The sequence below is a fragment of the Protomyctophum parallelum genome (assembly GCF_964188405.1).
Source record: "Protomyctophum parallelum genome assembly, chromosome: 16".
Classification (NCBI taxonomy): Eukaryota; Metazoa; Chordata; class Actinopteri; order Myctophiformes; family Myctophidae; genus Protomyctophum; species Protomyctophum parallelum.
Window position 1 is genome coordinate 43,057,534 of NC_139711.1, and position 22,832 is coordinate 43,080,365.

At 39.5% G+C, this 22,832-nt stretch overlaps 1 protein-coding gene across 1 annotated transcript in view; it reads left to right on the forward strand.

Moving 5' to 3' along the window:
- Positions 1–22,832, forward strand: part of LOC310873813 (small ribosomal subunit protein mS39-like) — a gene marked incomplete at both ends in the record, with an annotated part of 44,988 nt that overhangs the window by 11,152 nt on the left and 11,004 nt on the right. The window contains one exon of the mRNA XM_083786364.1: positions 179–271. Within this exon, the coding sequence (XP_083642490.1) occupies positions 179–271 (93 nt within the window). The remainder of the gene's footprint in view (positions 1–178; positions 272–22,832) is intronic.

Sequence of the window (22,832 nt, forward strand, 5' to 3'; positions counted from 1 at the left end):
TAGTCTAAACTAAGTATGCACCCCTTTGAAATGTCTATGAGGAAAATGCATTGGAAATTATTTCCTGGGATGGAGCGATTATGTCATAATTGTGACAGGCCTATATATTCATGTCCCCCAGTTTATATGTCCATGCTGTGCTGACCTCAACCTTTGACCTTGACCTCTGACCTTTCAGCCACCCCTGCACACAACCAGTCTACGGACATTATGCAAGAGACCATGCTGGAGGTGGCAGGAAAGAGCTTCACATGCCAGGACCCTGATGACGGTAATTTGTGTGTGTGTGTGTGTGTGTGTGTGTGTGTGTGTGTGTGTGTGTGTGTGTGTGTGTGTGTGTGTGTGTGCATGGTCCCACTCATCACTGTCTTCAGTGATGTCAGATTCAGAACAGTGTGAAGAGAGGAGCTGATCATCACTAGTTGGTTGTGATGTTCCACAGTCCTCTACATCAGCTTGTGTTGTCATTTGTTGAGATGAGGTGCTGGCTACAGGTTCTATTTGTATGTTTTCATCATCATCTTCGTGTTTCACTGATAGTAAAGTCTCTGTTGATCCACCATCCTCCTCTGATCTTTGAAGTAGCTCATCGTGTTCCTCTTTAATCTGTGGAGACGCTGGTTCCTCTTTGATCAGACTGGAGGTTCTCTCCTCATGTTCTTCTTTAATCTGTGGAGGCTCTGGTTCCTTCTGGACCAGACTGGATATTCTCTCCTCCTGTTCTTGTTTAATCTGTGGAGATTCTGGTTCCTCCTGGACCAGACTGGAGGTTATCTCCTCCTGTTCGACTTTAATCTGTGGAGGCTCTGGATCCTCCTGGACCAGACTAGAGGTTCTCTGCTGCTCAGTGAATACCTCCTCTTTACACACAAGGAGGTGTAAGGAGTCTAGACATAAGATAGAGAAGAGAAACACATTATTACATGTTTGAACATGACACATCTGCTGTTAGTTCCATATCTGTCCTATAATGTTGTTTTGATTCCAGTGTAAAGTGTCACACAATTGATTGTTTCTTACCTCAGCGATGCTTCATTTCTAAAACAAGCCTCTCCTTGTTTCTCAAATATAATTTCTCATTAGCTACAACCTATTGCTATCTGGTATATCCACAGAGACTGGATTGATGCAGTTGTGTTCAAACATGAACAAGCCTGTAACAGTTAACGTAGTAAAGGTTTTACCAACCTGTTCTGTGTAGCTTGACTATTGGTTGTAAAACCATATACAGTATTCTGCGTTGGCGGTCAGTTTCTTGCTTGATGTGGAAAGCTTCATCCTCGTATTCTTTTAGAATTCTTCCAATGACCCCAAATATCTCTTCAGCAGCAGCAGATAGTCTCTGGTTAACCAAAGACTTAATTGTTTGTAGTAAAGCCATAACTCAAAACCCAAATAGATTTTTAAATTGAACGAAAATATTATAAAAGTATGTAGTAAAGTAGAACCAAAACAAAGACTAAATGCTTCAGCTAGTGCAGAGAGGAGAAGTTCAGCTCTTAACAACTAGCAGAGCTTAAAGTGACACAAAGCAGACCAAGCTCTTGTTAAATACTAACAGTGGGCCAATCAGAGTGAGTGGGGCGGGACACACCAAGAACTAAACGGGCCAATCACTGCTCACAACAACATCTAAAGGTACAGCAGCGTTATGTAACTTTCCTAATCTACCCTGGATTTGAACGGAAATGAAGATAATTTAAATGGACAGTATGCACTCTGTAACATTAGGACTTACTCATTCCATGTTCAATGTAGAAAGTTCAAGTAAAATATGTGTAGATTGTTTCATTTAATTAATACTCATATCATGTTCCTTATAGTAATAGTTTGGTATGAAGGATATAAAATTATGCTGTTCTTGTCACTGTATTGTTCACAGTACAAGGCGTCCATACTTAAGGGAGGTGACTGAAACACATGTGATGTGATTAGCTTCTTGTAATGAACACAAGGATCTTTAGCTGTCAACCCTTTATTAGAAAAATAAGAATTTACAGACAGTTTTCTTACAGGTATGGCATAGTACATATTTTCTGTTACAATGCATTCTATGAAGACAACTATTCTATAAAGAAAATCTAAACAAATTATACAACTAAGTGATTCAAATATACTAGGTACAATTGCACCACTAGTGTATGAATAATAATGAATATGACATTTTAATCTCAAGCTATAAAATCAACACAATATGTTTTGGCGTCTTCAAATTCCTGCCCTCACTTTTATCTTCAATATTTACTTTGCTCAGCCAATCATCACTATGGGGTGATCAGCCAATCACAAGCCAAAAGGAGGGGATAGCGCCCCTCTCATTAGCACTCATCATTTACAGCTTTTTCCTCTTTGTGTGTCTTCATGTGTTTTTCTAGATTACCATTCTGGGTAAAGCCCTTTTTGCAAATTTTACACTCAAATGGTTTTTCCCCTGTATGAGTCCTCATGTGTCGTTGTAGATCACTCGCTTGACTACAGCCCTTGCCACAAACTGTGCACGTAAAGGGCTTTTCCCCTGTGTGAGTCCTCATGTGTACATTTAGACTACCCTTTTGACTGCAGCCCATGCCACAAACTGTACACGTAAAGGGCTTTTCCCCTGTGTGAGTCCTCATGTGTAATTTTAGACTACCCCTTTGACTAAAGCCTTTGTCACAAACTGTACACGTAAATGGTTTTTCCCCTGTGTGAGACCTCATGTGTCGTTTTAGATCACTCGTTCTACTACAGGCCTTGCCACAAACTGTACACGTTAAGGGCTTTTCCCCTGTGTGAGTCCTCATGTGTATTTTTAGATTATCCTTTCGACTAAAGCCTGTGCTCAAAGACAAACTATTTCCTCCCATGTGTTGTGTATTGTGTGATTTCACTGTGTTTAAACTTGACTGGCCATCCATGGTCTCATCCCACTCATCACTGTCTTCAGTGATGTCAGATTCAGAACAGTGTGAAAAGAGGAGCTGACTAGTTGGTTGTGATGTTCCACAGTCCTCTACATCAGCTTGTGTTGTCATTTGTTGAGATGAGGTGCTGGCTACAGGTTCTATTTGTATGTTTTCATCACCATCTTCGTGTTTCACTGATAGTAATGTCTCTGTTGATCCACCATCCTCCTCTGATCTTTGAAGTAGCTCCTCATGTTCTTCTTTAATCTGTGGAGTCGCTGGTTCCTCCTGGACCAGACTGGAGGTTATCTCCTCCTGTTCTACTTTAATCTGTGGAGGCTCTGGTTCCTCCTGGACCAGACTGGAGGTTATCTCCTCCTGTTCGACTTTAATCTGTGGAGGCTCTGGATCCTCCTGGACCAGACTAGAGGTTCTCTGCTGCTGCTCAGTGAATACCTCCTCTTTACACACAAGGAGGTGTATGGAGTCTAGACAAGATAGAGAAGAGAAACACATTATTACATGTTTGAACATGACACTTCTACTGTTAGTTCCATATCTGTCCTAATGTTTTTTTTATTCCAGTGTGAAGTGTCACACAATTGTTGGTTTCTTACCTCAGCGATGCTTAATTTATAAAACAAGCCTCTCCTTGTTTCTCAAATATAATTTCTCATTAGCTACAACCTATTGCTATCTGGTATATCCACAGAGACTGGATTGATGCAGTTGTGTTCAAACATGTTCAAGCCTGTAACAGTTAACGTAGTAAAGGTTTTACCAACCTGTTCTGTGTAGCTTGACTATTGGTTGTAAAACCATATCCAGTAGTCTGCGTTGGCGGTCAGTTTCTTGCTTGATGTGGAAAGCTTCATCCTCGTACTCTGTTAGAATTCTTCCAACGACCCCAAATATCTCTTCAGCAGCAGCAGATAGTCTCTGGTTGACCAAGGACTTCATTGTTTGTAGTAAAGCCATAACTCAAAACCCAAATAGATTTTTAAATTGAGCGAAAATATTATAAAAGTATGTAGTAAAGTAGAACCAAAACAAAGACTAAATGCTTCAGCTAGTGCAGAGAGGAGAAGTTCAGCTCTTAACAACTAGCAGAGATTAAAGTGACACAAAGCAGACCAAGCTCTTGTTAAATACTAACAGTGGGCCAATCAGAGTGAGTGGGGCGGGACACACCAAGAACTAAACGGGCCAATCACTGCTCACAACAACATCTAAAGGTACAGCAGCGTTATGTAACTTTCCTAATCTACCCTGGATTTGAACGGAAATGAAGATAATTTAAATGAATTATATACATTGTCAGTGTAGAATAAAAATTCTCAATGAAAGGATTTTATATAACAGAGTTGTTGCAGAGCTGCAGTTTTCAGGGAGTTTGTTCCAGATATATGACACATTGAACTGAATACTATCTTTTTTTTTCTAGGATCATAAAGCAAATCTTTCCCAAATGACCATAGAGGTATGAATAGTTGATGATATAACACACAATCAGATGCCCCAAACCATGCTTTATAGACCAGTATAGTACAGTTTTTACAATTACATTATTTGACACACAGCGACCCAGTGTTAAGATTTAAGAACTGATGTTCAAATATACTAGGTACAATTGCACCACTAGTGTATGAATAATAATGAATATGACATTTTAATCTCAAGCTATAGAATCAACACAATATGTTTTGGCGTCTTCAAATTCCTGCCCTCACTTTTATCTTCAATATTTACTTTGCTCAGCCAATCATCACTATGGGGTGATCAGCCAATCACAAGCCAAAAGGAGGGGATAGCGCCCCTCTCATTAGCACTCATCATTTACAGCTTTTTCCTCTTTGTGTGTCTTCATGTGTTTTTCTAGATTACCATTCTGGGTAAAGCCCTTTTTGCAAATTTTACACTCAAATGGTTTTTCCCCTGTATGAGTCCTCATGTGTCGTTGTAGATCACTCGCTTGACTACAGCCCTTGCCACAAACTGTGCACGTAAAGGGCTTTTCCCCTGTGTGAGTCCTCATGTGTACATTTAGACTACCCTTTTGACTGCAGCCCATGCCACAAACTGTACACGTAAAGGGCTTTTCCCCTGTGTGAGTCCTCATGTGTAATTTTAGACTACCCCTTTGACTAAAGCCTTTGTCACAAACTGTACACGTAAATGGTTTTTCCCCTGTGTGAGACCTCATGTGTCGTTTTAGATCACTCGTTCTACTACAGGCCTTGCCACAAACTGTACACGTTAAGGGCTTTTCCCCTGTGTGAGTCCTCATGTGTATTTTTAGATTATCCTTTCGACTAAAGCCTGTGCTCAAAGACAAACTATTTCCTCCCATGTGTTGTGTATTGTGTGATTTCACTGTGTTTAAACTTGACTGGCCATCCATGGTCTCATCCCACTCATCACTGTCTTCAGTGATGTCAGATTCAGAACAGTGTGAAAAGAGGAGCTGACTAGTTGGTTGTGATGTTCCACAGTCCTCTACATCAGCTTGTGTTGTCATTTGTTGAGATGAGGTGCTGGCTACAGGTTCTATTTGTATGTTTTCATCACCATCTTCGTGTTTCACTGATAGTAATGTCTCTGTTGATCCACCATCCTCCTCTGATCTTTGAAGTAGCTCATCGTGTTCCTCTTTAATCTGTGGAGACGCTGGTTCCTCTTTGATCAGACTGGAAATTCTCTCCTCATGTTCTTCTTTAATCTGTGGAGTCGCTGGTTCCTCCTGGACCAGACTGGAGGTTATCTCCTCCTGTTCGACTTTAATCTGTGGAGGCTCTGGTTCCTCCTGGACCAGACTGGAGGTTATCTCCTCCTGTTCGACTTTAATCTGTGGAGGCTCTGGATCCTCCTGGACCAGACTAGAGGTTCTCTGCTGCTGCTCAGTGAATACCTCCTCTTTACACACAAGGAGGTGTATGGAGTCTAGACAAGATAGAGAAGAGAAACACATTATTACATGTTTGAACATGACACTTCTACTGTTAGTTCCATATCTGTCCTAATGTTTTTTTTATTCCAGTGTGAAGTGTCACACAATTGTTGGTTTCTTACCTCAGCGATGCTTAATTTCTAAAACAAGCCTCTCCTTGTTTCTCAAATATAATTTCTCATTAGCTACAACCTATTGCTATCTGGTATATCCACAGAGACTGGATTGATGCAGTTGTGTTCAAACATGTTCAAGCCTGTAACAGTTAACGTAGTAAAGGTTTTACCAACCTGTTCTGTGTAGCTTGACTATTGGTTGTAAAACCATATCCAGTAGTCTGCGTTGGCGGTCAGTTTCTTGCTTGATGTGGAAAGCTTCATCCTCGTACTCTGTTAGAATTCTTCCAACGACCCCAAATATCTCTTCAGCAGCAGCTGATAGTCTCTGGTTGACCAAGGACTTCATTGTTTGTAGTAAAGCCATAACTCAAAACCCAAATAGATTTTTAAATTGAGCGAAAATATTCTAAAAGTATGTAGTAAAGTAGAACCAAAACAAAGACTAAATGCTTCAAGCTAGTGCAGAGAGGAGAAGTTCAGCTCTTAACCCATTCTGACCTGAGATCAGATTCATACGAGGTTTCCACTGGACACACACTCGTCTGATTAACCCATTCTGACCTGAGATCAGATTCTAAAAATGCCAGTCGTTCTTCAATTTAAAAAAAAATAGCAGACCTACAAGCTCGTATCGCGCCACTCGGTGGCGCGCTATGAGCTTGTAGATCTGCTATTTTCCAATAGCTAAAGCGCGACATGATGCCAACACCAAAATGGGTTCCCGTTCAGAATGGGTTAACAACTAGCAGAGATTAAAGTGACACAAAGCAGACCAAGCTATTGTTAAATACTAACAGTGGGCCAATCAGAGTGAGTGGGGCGGGACGCACAAAGAACTAAACGGGCCAATCACTGCTCACAACAACATCTAAAGGTACAGCAGCGTTATGTAACTTTCCTAATCTACCCTGGATTTGAACGGAAATGGAGATAATTTAAATGAATTATATACATTGTCAGTGTAGAATAAAAATTCTCAATGAAAGGATTTTATATAACAGAGTTGTTGCAGAGCTGCAGTTTTCAGGGAGTTTGTTCCAGATATATGACACATTGAACTGAATACTATCTTTTTTTTTCTAGGATCATAAAGCAAATCTTTCCCAAATGACCATAGAGGTATGAATAGTTGATGATATAACACACGATCAGATGCCCCAAACCATGCTTTATAGTACAGTTTCAACTTCAAATGTTCAACTTTCTTTATATTTCTGAAGACATTCAGCATTCTGAGTCATCAGACTCTGTTACATAAAACATCTGTTGGAAATAAAACATTTACTCTGACTTTGATGGTGATATTGTGACTGTTGAAGTTCTGAGTCCATTATCTGGCTCAATGGTCCATGTTTGTCCACTTCCCAAACCTTTTCAACTTGACCCCAAAATATTGCATGGAAATATACTTAAATTATATATTATTTTGTATAGGATAAATTCACGATTGATCCTCTCAAGCCCTATTTTATAATGTGTTGTAGATGATGAAAATAGCCGATCTAGAAGCTGAGAATATATTGTAAATGTTCCACCTTCATCAAAATAGGAAGAAAGTAGCTGTAGTAGTTTTGACATGTTCTGCACATGTAGTTTTAACTTGATGTGATGGACTCAATAGTCAATCATATCAAGACTAACTGGAAAATAAGCATGGAGAGAAAATCGAGCCTGTCTTGCGTTTAAAGGGCAATGTCACCACTTTTGCAACCGTATCTTATTTTAATTATGTTTGGGAAACAATAGACTATTTTGTGTGTAATACGTGTTTTTAGATATTTTAGTATTTCAAAGTGCCAATGATGTCATGGACACTGGTCTCACTTCCTTCCTGAAGTACATGTCTCACAAAGACAGCCCTCCACAAGTGCAGCAAAGCATTATGGTCATTGTAGTAATCCAGCAGTGAGACCAGTGTCCATGACATCACAGACACTTTGAAATACTAAAATGTCTAAAAACACACATTTCCCACATAAACCCCCCAGGAAAGATATGGTTGCAAAAGGGCTGAAGTAAGCCCTTTAAACATGCATGTGTGAAATGTCTGTTTGACCATGAGAGAATGACTTCATACAATGACTATTGCTGTGTGCGGTGAATTTAGGATTAGGAATGTGACAAGTTGCTTTTGTCACCTATCAGATGTTGTCACAGGGATGCTAATTATTTCCCAGTCTAAATAATTTAAATGCAAATGATTCCCAATCCTGTATATACATGTTCCACTCCATTCACACAATACTGTAGGAGTAGGCTATATGCACTCTACTTATCACACTAAAAGGATCACATGCAAATTGGTTGGTCGATCCATTCAGCAATAGGGTTACACACCCTAACCCATTATCGCCTCACCTGTCCATTAACAATGGGACAGACATGCTCCTAAACATTCCACAACATTCACATCCCATTTCTTCTAACACGGTAGATAAAGGTGGAATTCCTGTATCCTACGACTAGAAATAATAATGCACACTCCCAGCCTGTGGAGTGATGCAATCGGTTCTGATATCAATAATCTCTGTCCTTTTTTATCAATCTCCGTCCTGAGCACTGGACATTACTAATTGATTGAACGGAGAACTCCTTCCTACCCCGCTCAGGGTGTTATTATTAATATTAATAATAGTTCATTGTTATGTTCTGGTTCCTTTTCCATATGGCATATGGAATATGCAACAATGAAGAACCCCTGAACCTTGAGAAAAGGGAGTTTATTCAATCCAAAGCCTTCGCTGTCTTTCCTGACAGCGAGGACGGCGCCTTGGGGTTACACATTCACGTCGATCACTCTCACGATAAGATGAGATAAGATAAACCACTGTTGATCCCAGAAGGAAAATAATTCGGATATCATATCATAGCAGCAACAGCAGTGAGAATGACACAACACAAGAACAGATAAGAGTGTAAAAGTCAAGTTAGGAGGAACCAAATGGGTCTGTAACTCAGAGAGAGTACAAATTGGTATGTTTCATTCATACCAATTGTCAGATAACATATCAACTCACGTCCACGACTACTATTATTTTGTCATAGTTTTAACCATCATCACAGTATGACCACGGGATGTGTCACCATCCTTGCACACAATTGTTAGAAAATGAAGCATTTCTTATTATACGCTAGATCTACATGTAGTCACAGTTACAGGCTATGTACAATGGACAGTATACACTCTGAAACATTAATACGTACTCCTGCCATGTTCAATGTAGAAAGTTCAAGTCAAAGATGTGTAGACTTTTTAATTTAATTAATACTCCTATCATGTTCCTTATAGTAATAGTTTGGCATGCAGGATGTAAAATGAAGCAGTTCTTGTCACTGTATTGTTCACAGTACAAGTTGAAGGTGAAGCACATGTGTTGTGATGAGCTTTCTGTAATAAACACACAAAGGGTGTGTAGCTGTCAATCCTTTATTTGAAAAAGAAGAAATTGCGGACATTCTTTTTTACAGAGTAAATATATTCTGTTACAATTTTATGAAGACAACATAATACAGAGAATCTAAACATATAATCAAACTAAGTCATTGGAATACAGTATGATGATAATTATGTTAGTCAACACAGAGACAAGTTACAATTGCACCACTAGTCTGTGAATATTAATTAATGTGACATTTGTATTGCTGAAGAATGTGGGCAAACACTGCTTCTCATATTGTTATATCAATATCGGCAGGTCATTATGCAAGTTGAAAATGTATTTAAACAATTGATGTATAGTACATCATGTTTAATGTATCTAGCTGGACTAAACTGAATAATTGACATAAGTCTCAAGATAATGCCTTATTTGAAGAAAAGAAAACACTCATCATTTAACAGCTTTTCCCCCTTCATGACACATCTTCATGTGTGTTTTTAGATTGCAAGTCTGACTAAAGCCTTTTTCACAAACTGTACACGTAAATGGTTTTTCCCCTGTATGAGTCCTCATGTGTAATTTTAGATTATCCTTTCGACTAAAGCCTGTGCCACAAACTGTACACGTAACAGGTTTTACCCCTGTGTGAGTCCTCATGTGTGATTTTAGATTAGTCTTTAGATGAAAGCCTTTGTCACACACTGTACAAACAAATGCCTTTTCCCCTGTGTGAGTCATCATGTGTAATTTTAGATTACCCTTGTGACTACAGCCCATGCCACAAACTGTACACGTAAAGGGCTTTTCCCCTGTGTGAGTCCTCATGTGTCGTTTTAGATCAGCCTTTAGATTAAAGCCTTTGTCACACACTGTACAAACAAATGGCTTTTCCCCTGTGTGAGTCATCATGTGTCGTTTTAGATAACTTGTTTGACTACAGCCCTTGCCACAAACTTTACACGTAAAGGGCTTTTCCCCTGTGTGAGTCATCATGTGTCGTTTTAGATCACTCGTTCTACTACAGGCCTTGCCACAAACTGTACACGTTAAGGGCTTTTCCCCTGTGTGAGTCCTCATGTGTACTTTTAGATTATCCTTTCGACTAAAGCCTGTGCTCAAAGACAAACTATTTCCTCCCATGTGTTGTATATTGTGTGATTTCACTGTGTTTAAACTTGACTGGCCATCCATGGTCTCATCCCACTCATCACTGTCTTCAGTGATGTCAGATTCAGAACAGTGTGAAGAGAGGAGCTGATCATCACTAGTTGGTTGTGATGTTCCACAGTCCTCTACATCAGCTTGTGTCATTTGTTGAGATGAGGTGCTGGCTACAGGTTCTATTTGTATGTTTTCATCATCATCTTCTTGTTTCACTGATAGTAAAGTCTCTGTTGATCCACCACCCTCCTCTGATCTTTGAAGTAGCTCATCGTGTTCCTCTTTAATCTGTGGAGGCGCTGGTTCCTCTTTGATCAGACTGGAGGTTCTCTCATGTTCTTCTTTAATCTGTGGAGACGCTGGTTCCTCTTTGATCAGACTGGAGGTTCTCTCCTCCTGCTCTTCTTTAATCTGTGGAGACGCTGGTTCCTCTTTGATCAGACTGGAGGTTCTCTCCTCCTGTTCTTCTTCAATCTGTGGAGTAGCTGGTTCCTCCTGGACCAGACTGGACATTCTCTCCTGTTCTTGTTTAATCTGTGGAGATTCTGGTTCCTCCTGGACCAGACTGGAGGTTATCTCCTCCTGTTCGACTTTATTCTGTGGAGGCTCTGGATCCTCCTGGACCAGACTAGAGGTTCTCTCCTGCTGCTCAGTGAATACCTCCTCTTTATACACAAGGAGATGTATGGAGTCTAGACATAAGATAGAGAAGAGAAACACATTATTACATGTTTGAACATGACACATCTGCTGTTAGTTCCATATCTGTCCTAATGTTGTTTTGATTCCAGTGTGAAGTGTCACACAATTGATTGTTTCTTACCTCAGCGATGCTTCATTTCTAAAACAAGTCTCTCCTTGTTTCTCAAATATAATTTCTCATTAGCTACAACCTATTGCTACCTGGTATATCCACAGAGACTGGATTGATGCAGTTGTGTTCAAACATGTTCAAGCCTGTAACAGTTAACGTAGTAAAGGTTTTACCAACCTGTTCTGTGTAGCTTGGTTGTAAAACCATATCCAGTAATCTGCGTTGGCGGTCAGTTTCTTGCTTGATGTGGAAAGCTTCATCCTCGTACTCTGTTAGAATACACCCTATTCACGATGACGTTCGACAACTTCCGGTTCACGTCCGGGTTTGAGTTTACAGGGGAGCGGCAAATTTCGCCCATAGAGATACATGCAATTTTACAGACTTTAAGAGGCCAATATCGTTTCATTCCGAAAGGTAAAGTTAACATTAATACTGTTTTCAGTTTTACCATCTTTTTGTCTTGATAATGGTATCCGTCTTTTATACTTTACCATTTTGGAATTGCCTTAAATGTCTTGTTTGGATGTGCTTGTAACTTGTAAGTATCAATGCTAATGCTGTTGCGGCTGCTGTTAGCCTGTGTTTATCAGTTAATTTATGCTCATTTGGGTTGATTTATTTTTTAAAATAAACGTCAGGGAGTCCGTTTTGTTTTATAACTAGAAATCCTTTAACTGTTGAATTTAATTGTAACCCCACATGATGCAAACTACTCATTGGTGTTTATTTAGCCCTCAGGACTTTTTGTGTTATCATTTTATGTGACTGCACCTCGATCGTGCTGTTTACATTTCTGCTTAATACAGTATTAAATCAATCTCACACTATGACACACTATCATCCATTCAGTGTGTATCGAACTCTGTATACAAATTAGCCTTACATTTTTAACAGAGGTGAATCCCTTTGAAATAAGATTCAATGGGCACATAATCTGTTTCATATAGATAGACAAGTAGGCTATGATGTTTCACGAAAATACAATTGTATTTATTTTATATATCAATTATTTGATAGACATCAATCCTCAGTGGATATCCATCATTACACTAAATTACTGACTTGATCAAAGCTCTTAATTTAAACCATTTCCATGTGTATCATTATTAATTATTTTGCTAATTTCAGGGTATGGAATTCACAAAATCTCTTGCCCACCTGCCAAAAATGCGGTTCAATGATGTTGAAAGGCTTGCTGCTCAGTTTTCAGACACACCATCTTCCAAACGGGAAAAGGGGTACAAGTTCTTCATTGAACAGTATCTGTTTGATTATGAAGGTAAAGTGCTTTTGTCTTTGTTAGTAAAACATCAGCACAACATATTCTTTTGATACGTAACGTAACGTATTAGCCACATAAATGTGTGTGGACCCCTATCTGAATAGGTTTTGTGCCAGAGACCCTGCAGAGGGAAAAGATTTGTGTAAACTTTTGTCATAATTAAAAATTGTTCACTATTGTAAGAGTTGAATTATTATTTTTTAAAGAGCAGATCTACAAGCTCACCGCACTGAGATGAGGTTTATAGCAGATTTGAATGCTATATTCATTATTTTGGGGACAACCAAACCACTTTGAGAAGTACATAATCTCATTCTGTATCATGAAATATAATAATTCATTAATATGCATGGTTTATCTTGCACACTTCTTCCCAAACAATGAAACACAGTGTCTAACGTAGTTGCTCATGCTGTGACGGTGAGAGGACGAAGTCACCGTTCAATGAGGAAAAATGATGAGGCTCACTACCTTCAGGTTTCTCAAAATGAATAGTTGTAATGCGGTTCATCCTGCAGTTGCAGTCGGATGGTTTTCCTGCGGTTGCAGATGACTACAGTGTACAGTTCCCACTAAGTTGCATATACTTCAGTGTGTTTCTCAGTCTGTCAGTGATTTCTGTAGTGAAACTCCAAAAACCTATGTTACAGTGTCAGAGTGACATATCTTTAAAAACAAAAGATTGATTTTTTTGTGGACAAATGAAAGACTGAGAAAGACTCTGTTTGATCAAAATACATTTGACCATGTTGGCTTAGTGGTCCGGGCACCCTAGGCTCTAAAGTAGCCTGACAGTGCATTGTGAGTCCTTTTTTTTTACTGCATGTCTCTCTGCATGTGTCCTGTCCATCTAAAGGCAGAAAATCTCTCTTTCTTTCTCTCTCTCTCTTTCTGTGGACACTGGCATGCATCCACTTGAGATTGAACTGTTTTTATTTTCCTTTGCTGTTTGTAGAAGTGTAAATGTAACGTGTTACAGCAACAACGCTCATTGTTTTTTTCCTATTAACAGATCACACTTCATTCAGAAAAGGTTCCTGTGGAACTGGAGAGCACTTCTTGCTCATGTGCTGCTGGGAAGGCATTATGTAACCATATAGTGGCACTTCTCTTTCAAACCGCACACTACAGGTACGTCACAAAAAAGCATAATGGTAAAGTTATTTTTTTCTGTAATGCATGTAGGTAGGTTTAATTACGTGGAGAAAAACGTTTCCACAATATTCTAATTTTTATTTGCCTATGTAGTACCTTACGAGCCAAATCGGTACCGTTACCTCTGGCCTGTACCAGCTCTCTGCAAACCTGGCACCGGCCGCGGACACAGGTCAGATATTAATGTTTTTTTATGTTGAACAAGTTCAACAATTCTATTGTTTTGTGTCTTGTCAATTCATTATTCATCTTTATTTTATCACAGGGGATTGCACCAGAGGCAACTAATGAAGTGGTGGTGCGTAAACCAGTGCCAAAGAAGAAAGATAGGGTCAGGACTGGTGTTAAGTGCACACTGTACCAGGCATTTACTGGTATGTATGACCGCTAACCAACATACATTAGATACCCATTTCTTTGGGACTTTATGATTACACTCACAAACAAGTCCTTCTGAACTTCTTAGGTATTATATCATACGTAGGCAACTAGCGGCACGGGGGCCACATACGTACAGGGCCGTATGTGCCCCTCGGGCCGCCACCTTCACTTAATGTGGCCCACAGGTTAATATCAGAATACTGATATATTATTGATTTCAGCTGTTATAATTCCAAACATGCAAACATGACCCGATTGAATTACTTCTAGTTCTAATTACTTCTTCAGTCTATATTAGTAGCTTAATGACTAGTATTACAATGTAATTGTCTTTTTTTTATGTCCAATGTTTTGTATTTAGTTCATGAAGTTGACAGTATAAAGTATAACTAAATGCATTTGAAATTAAATAAAAATGTGTTGCACTGCGACGCGTTTTGAGCTTGTAGATCGGCAATTTTTGCCAGACAGACCTTGCTATTTTTTATCAAGGTCTGTGCCATGATATAGAGGGTATCTCACATGTCAATGGAAAATCGAGTGGCAAAGTGAGTTTAACGTTGTTTAAAGCAATCAGATATCGTGAAAAGGCAGGTGTCATAATTAAATCAAAATTTGACGGTTCTCCTTTTTATTTCCTGTCAGGGCCTCTTCCAGTTCCACACGTCATGGCAAGCGGGGAGAAATTAAAACATCTGCGTCCACAACTGGGAATTTGTAAAGTGCTGCATGGTCTAAAGGACTTAAAGATGGTGGACTCAAAGTTTGGCCAAGTGCCATTTGGGTCTGTCCTGTCCTATCAGTGCCCTACTGAAATTAGTAGAGACATCATTAAACACCCTGATGGTCCCAAGTTTCCACAGTTGCCTGTACAGGGTTACCGTTTCACCAACACATCTCCAATAGCTTTTCAGCCCAGTTATAAGCAACAATGTCACTTGGATAGCTTGCAGGTGTCATGGGATCTGTCTGCTGCTATTGAAGAGGAAACCCGCCAGCAGTCCGAATGCCAGCTGTGGACCGACATACGCAAACCTCGTCTTACAGCCAGCCGATTCAGAGAAGCCACCCATGTTCGTGGGGAATCTTCCGCCAAAGCCTTGGCAGCCCGCATTCTCAAAGGAACTCCTCAGACAGCCGCAATGAAAAGAGGTCTGGATCTGGAGCCAGAAATACTGAGGAGATATGCAGACTGCTTTGATGTGTCTGTGACACAATGTGGCATCATAATCCACCCTGATGCACCTCACCTTGGAGCTAGCCCTGATGGTAAAGTCATCGATCCACAGGGAACACCACCATTTGGGCTGGTTGAGGTAAAAAGTTGTGCTGTTGAAGACCAGACACAAGTTAAACACCTCAACACAGTAAACGGCAAGCTGTACCTTAAGAAGAGCCATAAATACTACCATCAAGTTCAGGGTCAGCTAGCCTTAAGTGGTCTTCAGTGGTGTGACTTCATCACAGACACTCTCACTGACTATGCAGTTGAAAGGATTTACAGAGATGAAGAAATTATCCAATCAATGAGAGAGAAACTTGATCATTTTTACTTCAATGTGTACATGGATGTGTTCTTAAGCCGGTAAAAAGGAGATTGATTGATTGAAATATGTATTAACAGTTTGCAGAATTGCAGTACATTGCAACCACAAACTCAATACAAAGTGGCGATGCACGATAATTATCGGCCTGATAATATATTGTATATATACTTTATTACTTACTCTTTTACGTTTACCATACTACACACTACTTTTTTTACCTCAAAACTAGGTACGTAGCTAACATAATAATTCAAACGTTCTTTCACAGAGAAGCTGAGATTTGACAGTACTTGCGTGCTCTGCTTGTGCACTTATGGCCTACTTGTGTGCAACAAGCAAGTAGGCACTCGTCAGAGTGCAGTTCTAGTTTTATATATTTACATATTCTTGCAGTTCCGCTTAATGATTATTTGTCTTTTCAGATCTCAGAACTGAAAGGTTTTTCAGATGCATGTTCTCATTGTTCTGTGTGATGACCTTTATGTAATGAACACACAAAAGATGTGTAGCTGTCAATCCTTTATTTGAAAAATAAATTTACAGAGTAAATATCTTGTTACAATTTTATGAAGACAGCATAATACATAGAACCTAAACATATAAGTAATTGAAATACACTATGATAATATGTTAGTCCAAACACATTTCAACACAGAGACAAGTTACAATTGCACCACTAGTCCGTGGATATTAATGTGACATTGTAATTGCTGAAGAATGTCGGAAAACACTGCTTCTCAGTTATATCAATATCAGCAGGTCATTATGCAAGTTGAAAATTGATTAAAATAATTGATATAGTCCATCATGTTTAATGTATATAGCTGGACTAAACTGAATAATTTACATTACGTGTCAACATAATGCCTTATTTGAAGAACACTCATTTAACAGCTTTTTCCTCTTTGACACATGTGTGTTTTTAGATTGCAATTCTGATTAAAGCCTTTTTCACAAACTGTACACTTAAATGGTTTTTCCCCTGTATGAGTCATGTGTATTTTTAATGCCATATTATGAATACAGCCCTTGCCACAAACTGTACACCTAAAGGGGGTTTCCCCTGTATGAGTCCTCATGTGTACTTTTAGACTACCCTTTTGACTGCAGCCCTTGCCACAAACTGTGTGAAGGGCCTTTCCCCTGTATGAGTCATTATGTGTTTTTAGATTACACTTGACACTAAATCAACTGTAGATTTAGTCTACTACAATCTTATGATATTTGGTCAACTAAAACTAGACCAACAATAAAACATTCCAGGTGACTAAAATGTGACTAAAACAAATGAAAACTATTCAAGACACTGACTTAAAACTAAAATCAAAATTTGCTGCCAAAAACACTGTAGGAGTAGGCTATATGCACTCTACTTATCATACTAAAAAGGATCACATGCAAATTGTTTGGCCCATTCATTCATCAATAGGGTTACACACCCTAACGGTTAGGGTGTGTACTGTGTAACCCTATTGATGAATGAATAGGAGGCTTCAGACTGGTTTGTCCCCTTCGACATCCAGAGGCCCCATGTAGTTGGACATGATGCAACAGATACTCCACAGCTGATTGACTGAACCGGTCATAGCCAGAGGAACGAGTCCATCCCAGATGTGGTACTCCTTCACTCTGCGTATGGCCCTTTCTACCAAAATCCTTAGACGGGCAATCTGCTGGGTCTTACGCGTGTCCTCCGCGCTGAGCTGAGCAGATTTTTTCAGAGGAGGAATGATGAGTGTTGCCCCCACATCAGAAAGCATGTTCTCTATTAGAAATCCCTTGTCCGCCATTACTGCATCTCCAGGTTCAAGTAACTGTAACAGCTGTGATTTACGAGTTATTTCGATGTCTGAGATGGAGCCCGTATACAGTTTGGAAACAAAAGTGACTACCCCACATGGAGAGATTCCAATCAGACCTTTAAAAGTGGTTCCTCTTTGATCAGACTGGAGGTTCTCTCCTCCTGCTCTTCTTTAATCTGTGGAGACGCTGGTTCCTCTTTGATCAGACTGGAGGTTCTCTCCTCCTGTTCTTCTTCAATCTGTGGAGTAGCTGGTTCCTCCTGGACCAGACTGGACATTCTCTCCTGTTCTTGTTTAATCTGTGGAGATTCTGGTTCCTCCTGGACCAGACTGGAGGTTATCTCCTCCTGTTCGACTTTATTCTGTGGAGGCTCTGGATCCTCCTGGACCAGACTAGAGGTTCTCTCCTGCTGCTCAGTGAATACCTCCTCTTTATACACAAGGAGATGTATGGAGTCTAGACATAAGATAGAGAAGAGAAACACATTATTACATGTTTGAACATGACACATCTGCTGTTAGTTCCATATCTGTCCTAATGTTGTTTTGATTCCAGTGTGAAGTGTCACACAATTGATTGTTTCTTACCTCAGCGATGCTTCATTTCTAAAACAAGTCTCTCCTTGTTTCTCAAATATAATTTCTCATTAGCTACAACCTATTGCTACCTGGTATATCCACAGAGACTGGATTGATGCAGTTGTGTTCAAACATGTTCAAGCCTGTAACAGTTAACGTAGTAAAGGTTTTACCAACCTGTTCTGTGTAGCTTGGTTGTAAAACCATATCCAGTAATCTGCGTTGGCGGTCAGTTTCTTGCTTGATGTGGAAAGCTTCATCCTCGTACTCTGTTAGAATACACCCTATTCACGATGACGTTCGACAACTTCCGGTTCACGTCCGGGTTTGAGTTTACAGGGGAGCGGCAAATTTCGCCCATAGAGATACATGCAATTTTACAGACTTTAAGAGGCCAATATCGTTTCATTCCGAAAGGTAAAGTTAACATTAATACTGTTTTCAGTTTTACCATCTTTTTGTCTTGATAATGGTATCCGTCTTTTATACTTTACCATTTTGGAATTGCCTTAAATGTCTTGTTTGGATGTGCTTGTAACTTGTAAGTATCAATGCTAATGCTGTTGCGGCTGCTGTTAGCCTGTGTTTATCAGTTAATTTATGCTCATTTGGGTTGATTTATTTTTTAAAATAAACGTCAGGGAGTCCGTTTTGTTTTATAACTAGAAATCCTTTAACTGTTGAATTTAATTGTAACCCCACATGATGCAAACTACTCATTGGTGTTTATTTAGCCCTCAGGACTTTTTGTGTTATCATTTTATGTGACTGCACCTCGATCGTGCTGTTTACATTTCTGCTTAATACAGTATTAAATCAATCTCACACTATGACACACTATCATCCATTCAGTGTGTATCGAACTCTGTATACAAATTAGCCTTACATTTTTAACAGAGGTGAATCCCTTTGAAATAAGATTCAATGGGCACATAATCTGTTTCATATAGATAGACAAGTAGGCTATGATGTTTCACGAAAATACAATTGTATTTATTTTATATATCAATTATTTGATAGACATCAATCCTCAGTGGATATCCATCATTACACTAAATTACTGACTTGATCAAAGCTCTTAATTTAAACCATTTCCATGTGTATCATTATTAATTATTTTGCTAATTTCAGGGTATGGAATTCACAAAATCTCTTGCCCACCTGCCAAAAATGCGGTTCAATGATGTTGAAAGGCTTGCTGCTCAGTTTTCAGACACACCATCTTCCAAACGGGAAAAGGGGTACAAGTTCTTCATTGAACAGTATCTGTTTGATTATGAAGGTAAAGTGCTTTTGTCTTTGTTAGTAAAACATCAGCACAACATATTCTTTTGATACGTAACGTAACGTATTAGCCACATAAATGTGTGTGGACCCCTATCTGAATAGGTTTTGTGCCAGAGACCCTGCAGAGGGAAAAGATTTGTGTAAACTTTTGTCATAATTAAAAATTGTTCACTATTGTAAGAGTTGAATTATTATTTTTTAAAGAGCAGATCTACAAGCTCACCGCACTGAGATGAGGTTTATAGCAGATTTGAATGCTATATTCATTATTTTGGGGACAACCAAACCACTTTGAGAAGTACATAATCTCATTCTGTATCATGAAATATAATAATTCATTAATATGCATGGTTTATCTTGCACACTTCTTCCCAAACAATGAAACACAGTGTCTAACGTAGTTGCTCATGCTGTGACGGTGAGAGGACGAAGTCACCGTTCAATGAGGAAAAATGATGAGGCTCACTACCTTCAGGTTTCTCAAAATGAATAGTTGTAATGCGGTTCATCCTGCAGTTGCAGTCGGATGGTTTTCCTGCGGTTGCAGATGACTACAGTGTACAGTTCCCACTAAGTTGCATATACTTCAGTGTGTTTCTCAGTCTGTCAGTGATTTCTGTAGTGAAACTCCAAAAACCTATGTTACAGTGTCAGAGTGACATATCTTTAAAAACAAAAGATTGATTTTTTTGTGGACAAATGAAAGACTGAGAAAGACTCTGTTTGATCAAAATACATTTGACCATGTTGGCTTAGTGGTCCGGGCACCCTAGGCTCTAAAGTAGCCTGACAGTGCATTGTGAGTCCTTTTTTTTTACTGCATGTCTCTCTGCATGTGTCCTGTCCATCTAAAGGCAGAAAATCTCTCTTTCTTTCTCTCTCTCTCTTTCTGTGGACACTGGCATGCATCCACTTGAGATTGAACTGTTTTTATTTTCCTTTGCTGTTTGTAGAAGTGTAAATGTAACGTGTTACAGCAACAACGCTCATTGTTTTTTTCCTATTAACAGATCACACTTCATTCAGAAAAGGTTCCTGTGGAACTGGAGAGCACTTCTTGCTCATGTGCTGCTGGGAAGGCATTATGTAACCATATAGTGGCACTTCTCTTTCAAACCGCACACTACAGGTACGTCACAAAAAAGCATAATGGTAAAGTTATTTTTTTCTGTAATGCATGTAGGTAGGTTTAATTACGTGGAGAAAAACGTTTCCACAATATTCTAATTTTTATTTGCCTATGTAGTACCTTACGAGCCAAATCGGTACCGTTACCTCTGGCCTGTACCAGCTCTCTGCAAACCTGGCACCGGCCGCGGACACAGGTCAGATATTAATGTTTTTTTATGTTGAACAAGTTCAACAATTCTATTGTTTTGTGTCTTGTCAATTCATTATTCATCTTTATTTTATCACAGGGGATTGCACCAGAGGCAACTAATGAAGTGGTGGTGCGTAAACCAGTGCCAAAGAAGAAAGATAGGGTCAGGACTGGTGTTAAGTGCACACTGTACCAGGCATTTACTGGTATGTATGACCGCTAACCAACATACATTAGATACCCATTTCTTTGGGACTTTATGATTACACTCACAAACAAGTCCTTCTGAACTTCTTAGGTATTATATCATACGTAGGCAACTAGCGGCACGGGGGCCACATACGTACAGGGCCGTATGTGCCCCTCGGGCCGCCACCTTCACTTAATGTGGCCCACAGGTTAATATCAGAATACTGATATATTATTGATTTCAGCTGTTATAATTCCAAACATGCAAACATGACCCGATTGAATTACTTCTAGTTCTAATTACTTCTTCAGTCTATATTAGTAGCTTAATGACTAGTATTACAATGTAATTGTCTTTTTTTTATGTCCAATGTTTTGTATTTAGTTCATGAAGTTGACAGTATAAAGTATAACTAAATGCATTTGAAATTAAATAAAAATGTGTTGCACTGCGACGCGTTTTGAGCTTGTAGATCGGCAATTTTTGCCAGACAGACCTTGCTATTTTTTATCAAGGTCTGTGCCATGATATAGAGGGTATCTCACATGTCAATGGAAAATCGAGTGGCAAAGTGAGTTTAACGTTGTTTAAAGCAATCAGATATCGTGAAAAGGCAGGTGTCATAATTAAATCAAAATTTGACGGTTCTCCTTTTTATTTCCTGTCAGGGCCTCTTCCAGTTCCACACGTCATGGCAAGCGGGGAGAAATTAAAACATCTGCGTCCACAACTGGGAATTTGTAAAGTGCTGCATGGTCTAAAGGACTTAAAGATGGTGGACTCAAAGTTTGGCCAAGTGCCATTTGGGTCTGTCCTGTCCTATCAGTGCCCTACTGAAATTAGTAGAGACATCATTAAACACCCTGATGGTCCCAAGTTTCCACAGTTGCCTGTACAGGGTTACCGTTTCACCAACACATCTCCAATAGCTTTTCAGCCCAGTTATAAGCAACAATGTCACTTGGATAGCTTGCAGGTGTCATGGGATCTGTCTGCTGCTATTGAAGAGGAAACCCGCCAGCAGTCCGAATGCCAGCTGTGGACCGACATACGCAAACCTCGTCTTACAGCCAGCCGATTCAGAGAAGCCACCCATGTTCGTGGGGAATCTTCCGCCAAAGCCTTGGCAGCCCGCATTCTCAAAGGAACTCCTCAGACAGCCGCAATGAAAAGAGGTCTGGATCTGGAGCCAGAAATACTGAGGAGATATGCAGACTGCTTTGATGTGTCTGTGACACAATGTGGCATCATAATCCACCCTGATGCACCTCACCTTGGAGCTAGCCCTGATGGTAAAGTCATCGATCCACAGGGAACACCACCATTTGGGCTGGTTGAGGTAAAAAGTTGTGCTGTTGAAGACCAGACACAAGTTAAACACCTCAACACAGTAAACGGCAAGCTGTACCTTAAGAAGAGCCATAAATACTACCATCAAGTTCAGGGTCAGCTAGCCTTAAGTGGTCTTCAGTGGTGTGACTTCATCACAGACACTCTCACTGACTATGCAGTTGAAAGGATTTACAGAGATGAAGAAATTATCCAATCAATGAGAGAGAAACTTGATCATTTTTACTTCAATGTGTACATGGATGTGTTCTTAAGCCGGTAAAAAGGAGATTGATTGATTGAAATATGTATTAACAGTTTGCAGAATTGCAGTACATTGCAACCACAAACTCAATACAAAGTGGCGATGCACGATAATTATCGGCCTGATAATATATTGTATATATACTTTATTACTTACTCTTTTACGTTTACCATACTACACACTACTTTTTTTACCTCAAAACTAGGTACGTAGCTAACATAATAATTCAAACGTTCTTTCACAGAGAAGCTGAGATTTGACAGTACTTGCGTGCTCTGCTTGTGCACTTATGGCCTACTTGTGTGCAACAAGCAAGTAGGCACTCGTCAGAGTGCAGTTCTAGTTTTATATATTTACATATTCTTGCAGTTCCGCTTAATGATTA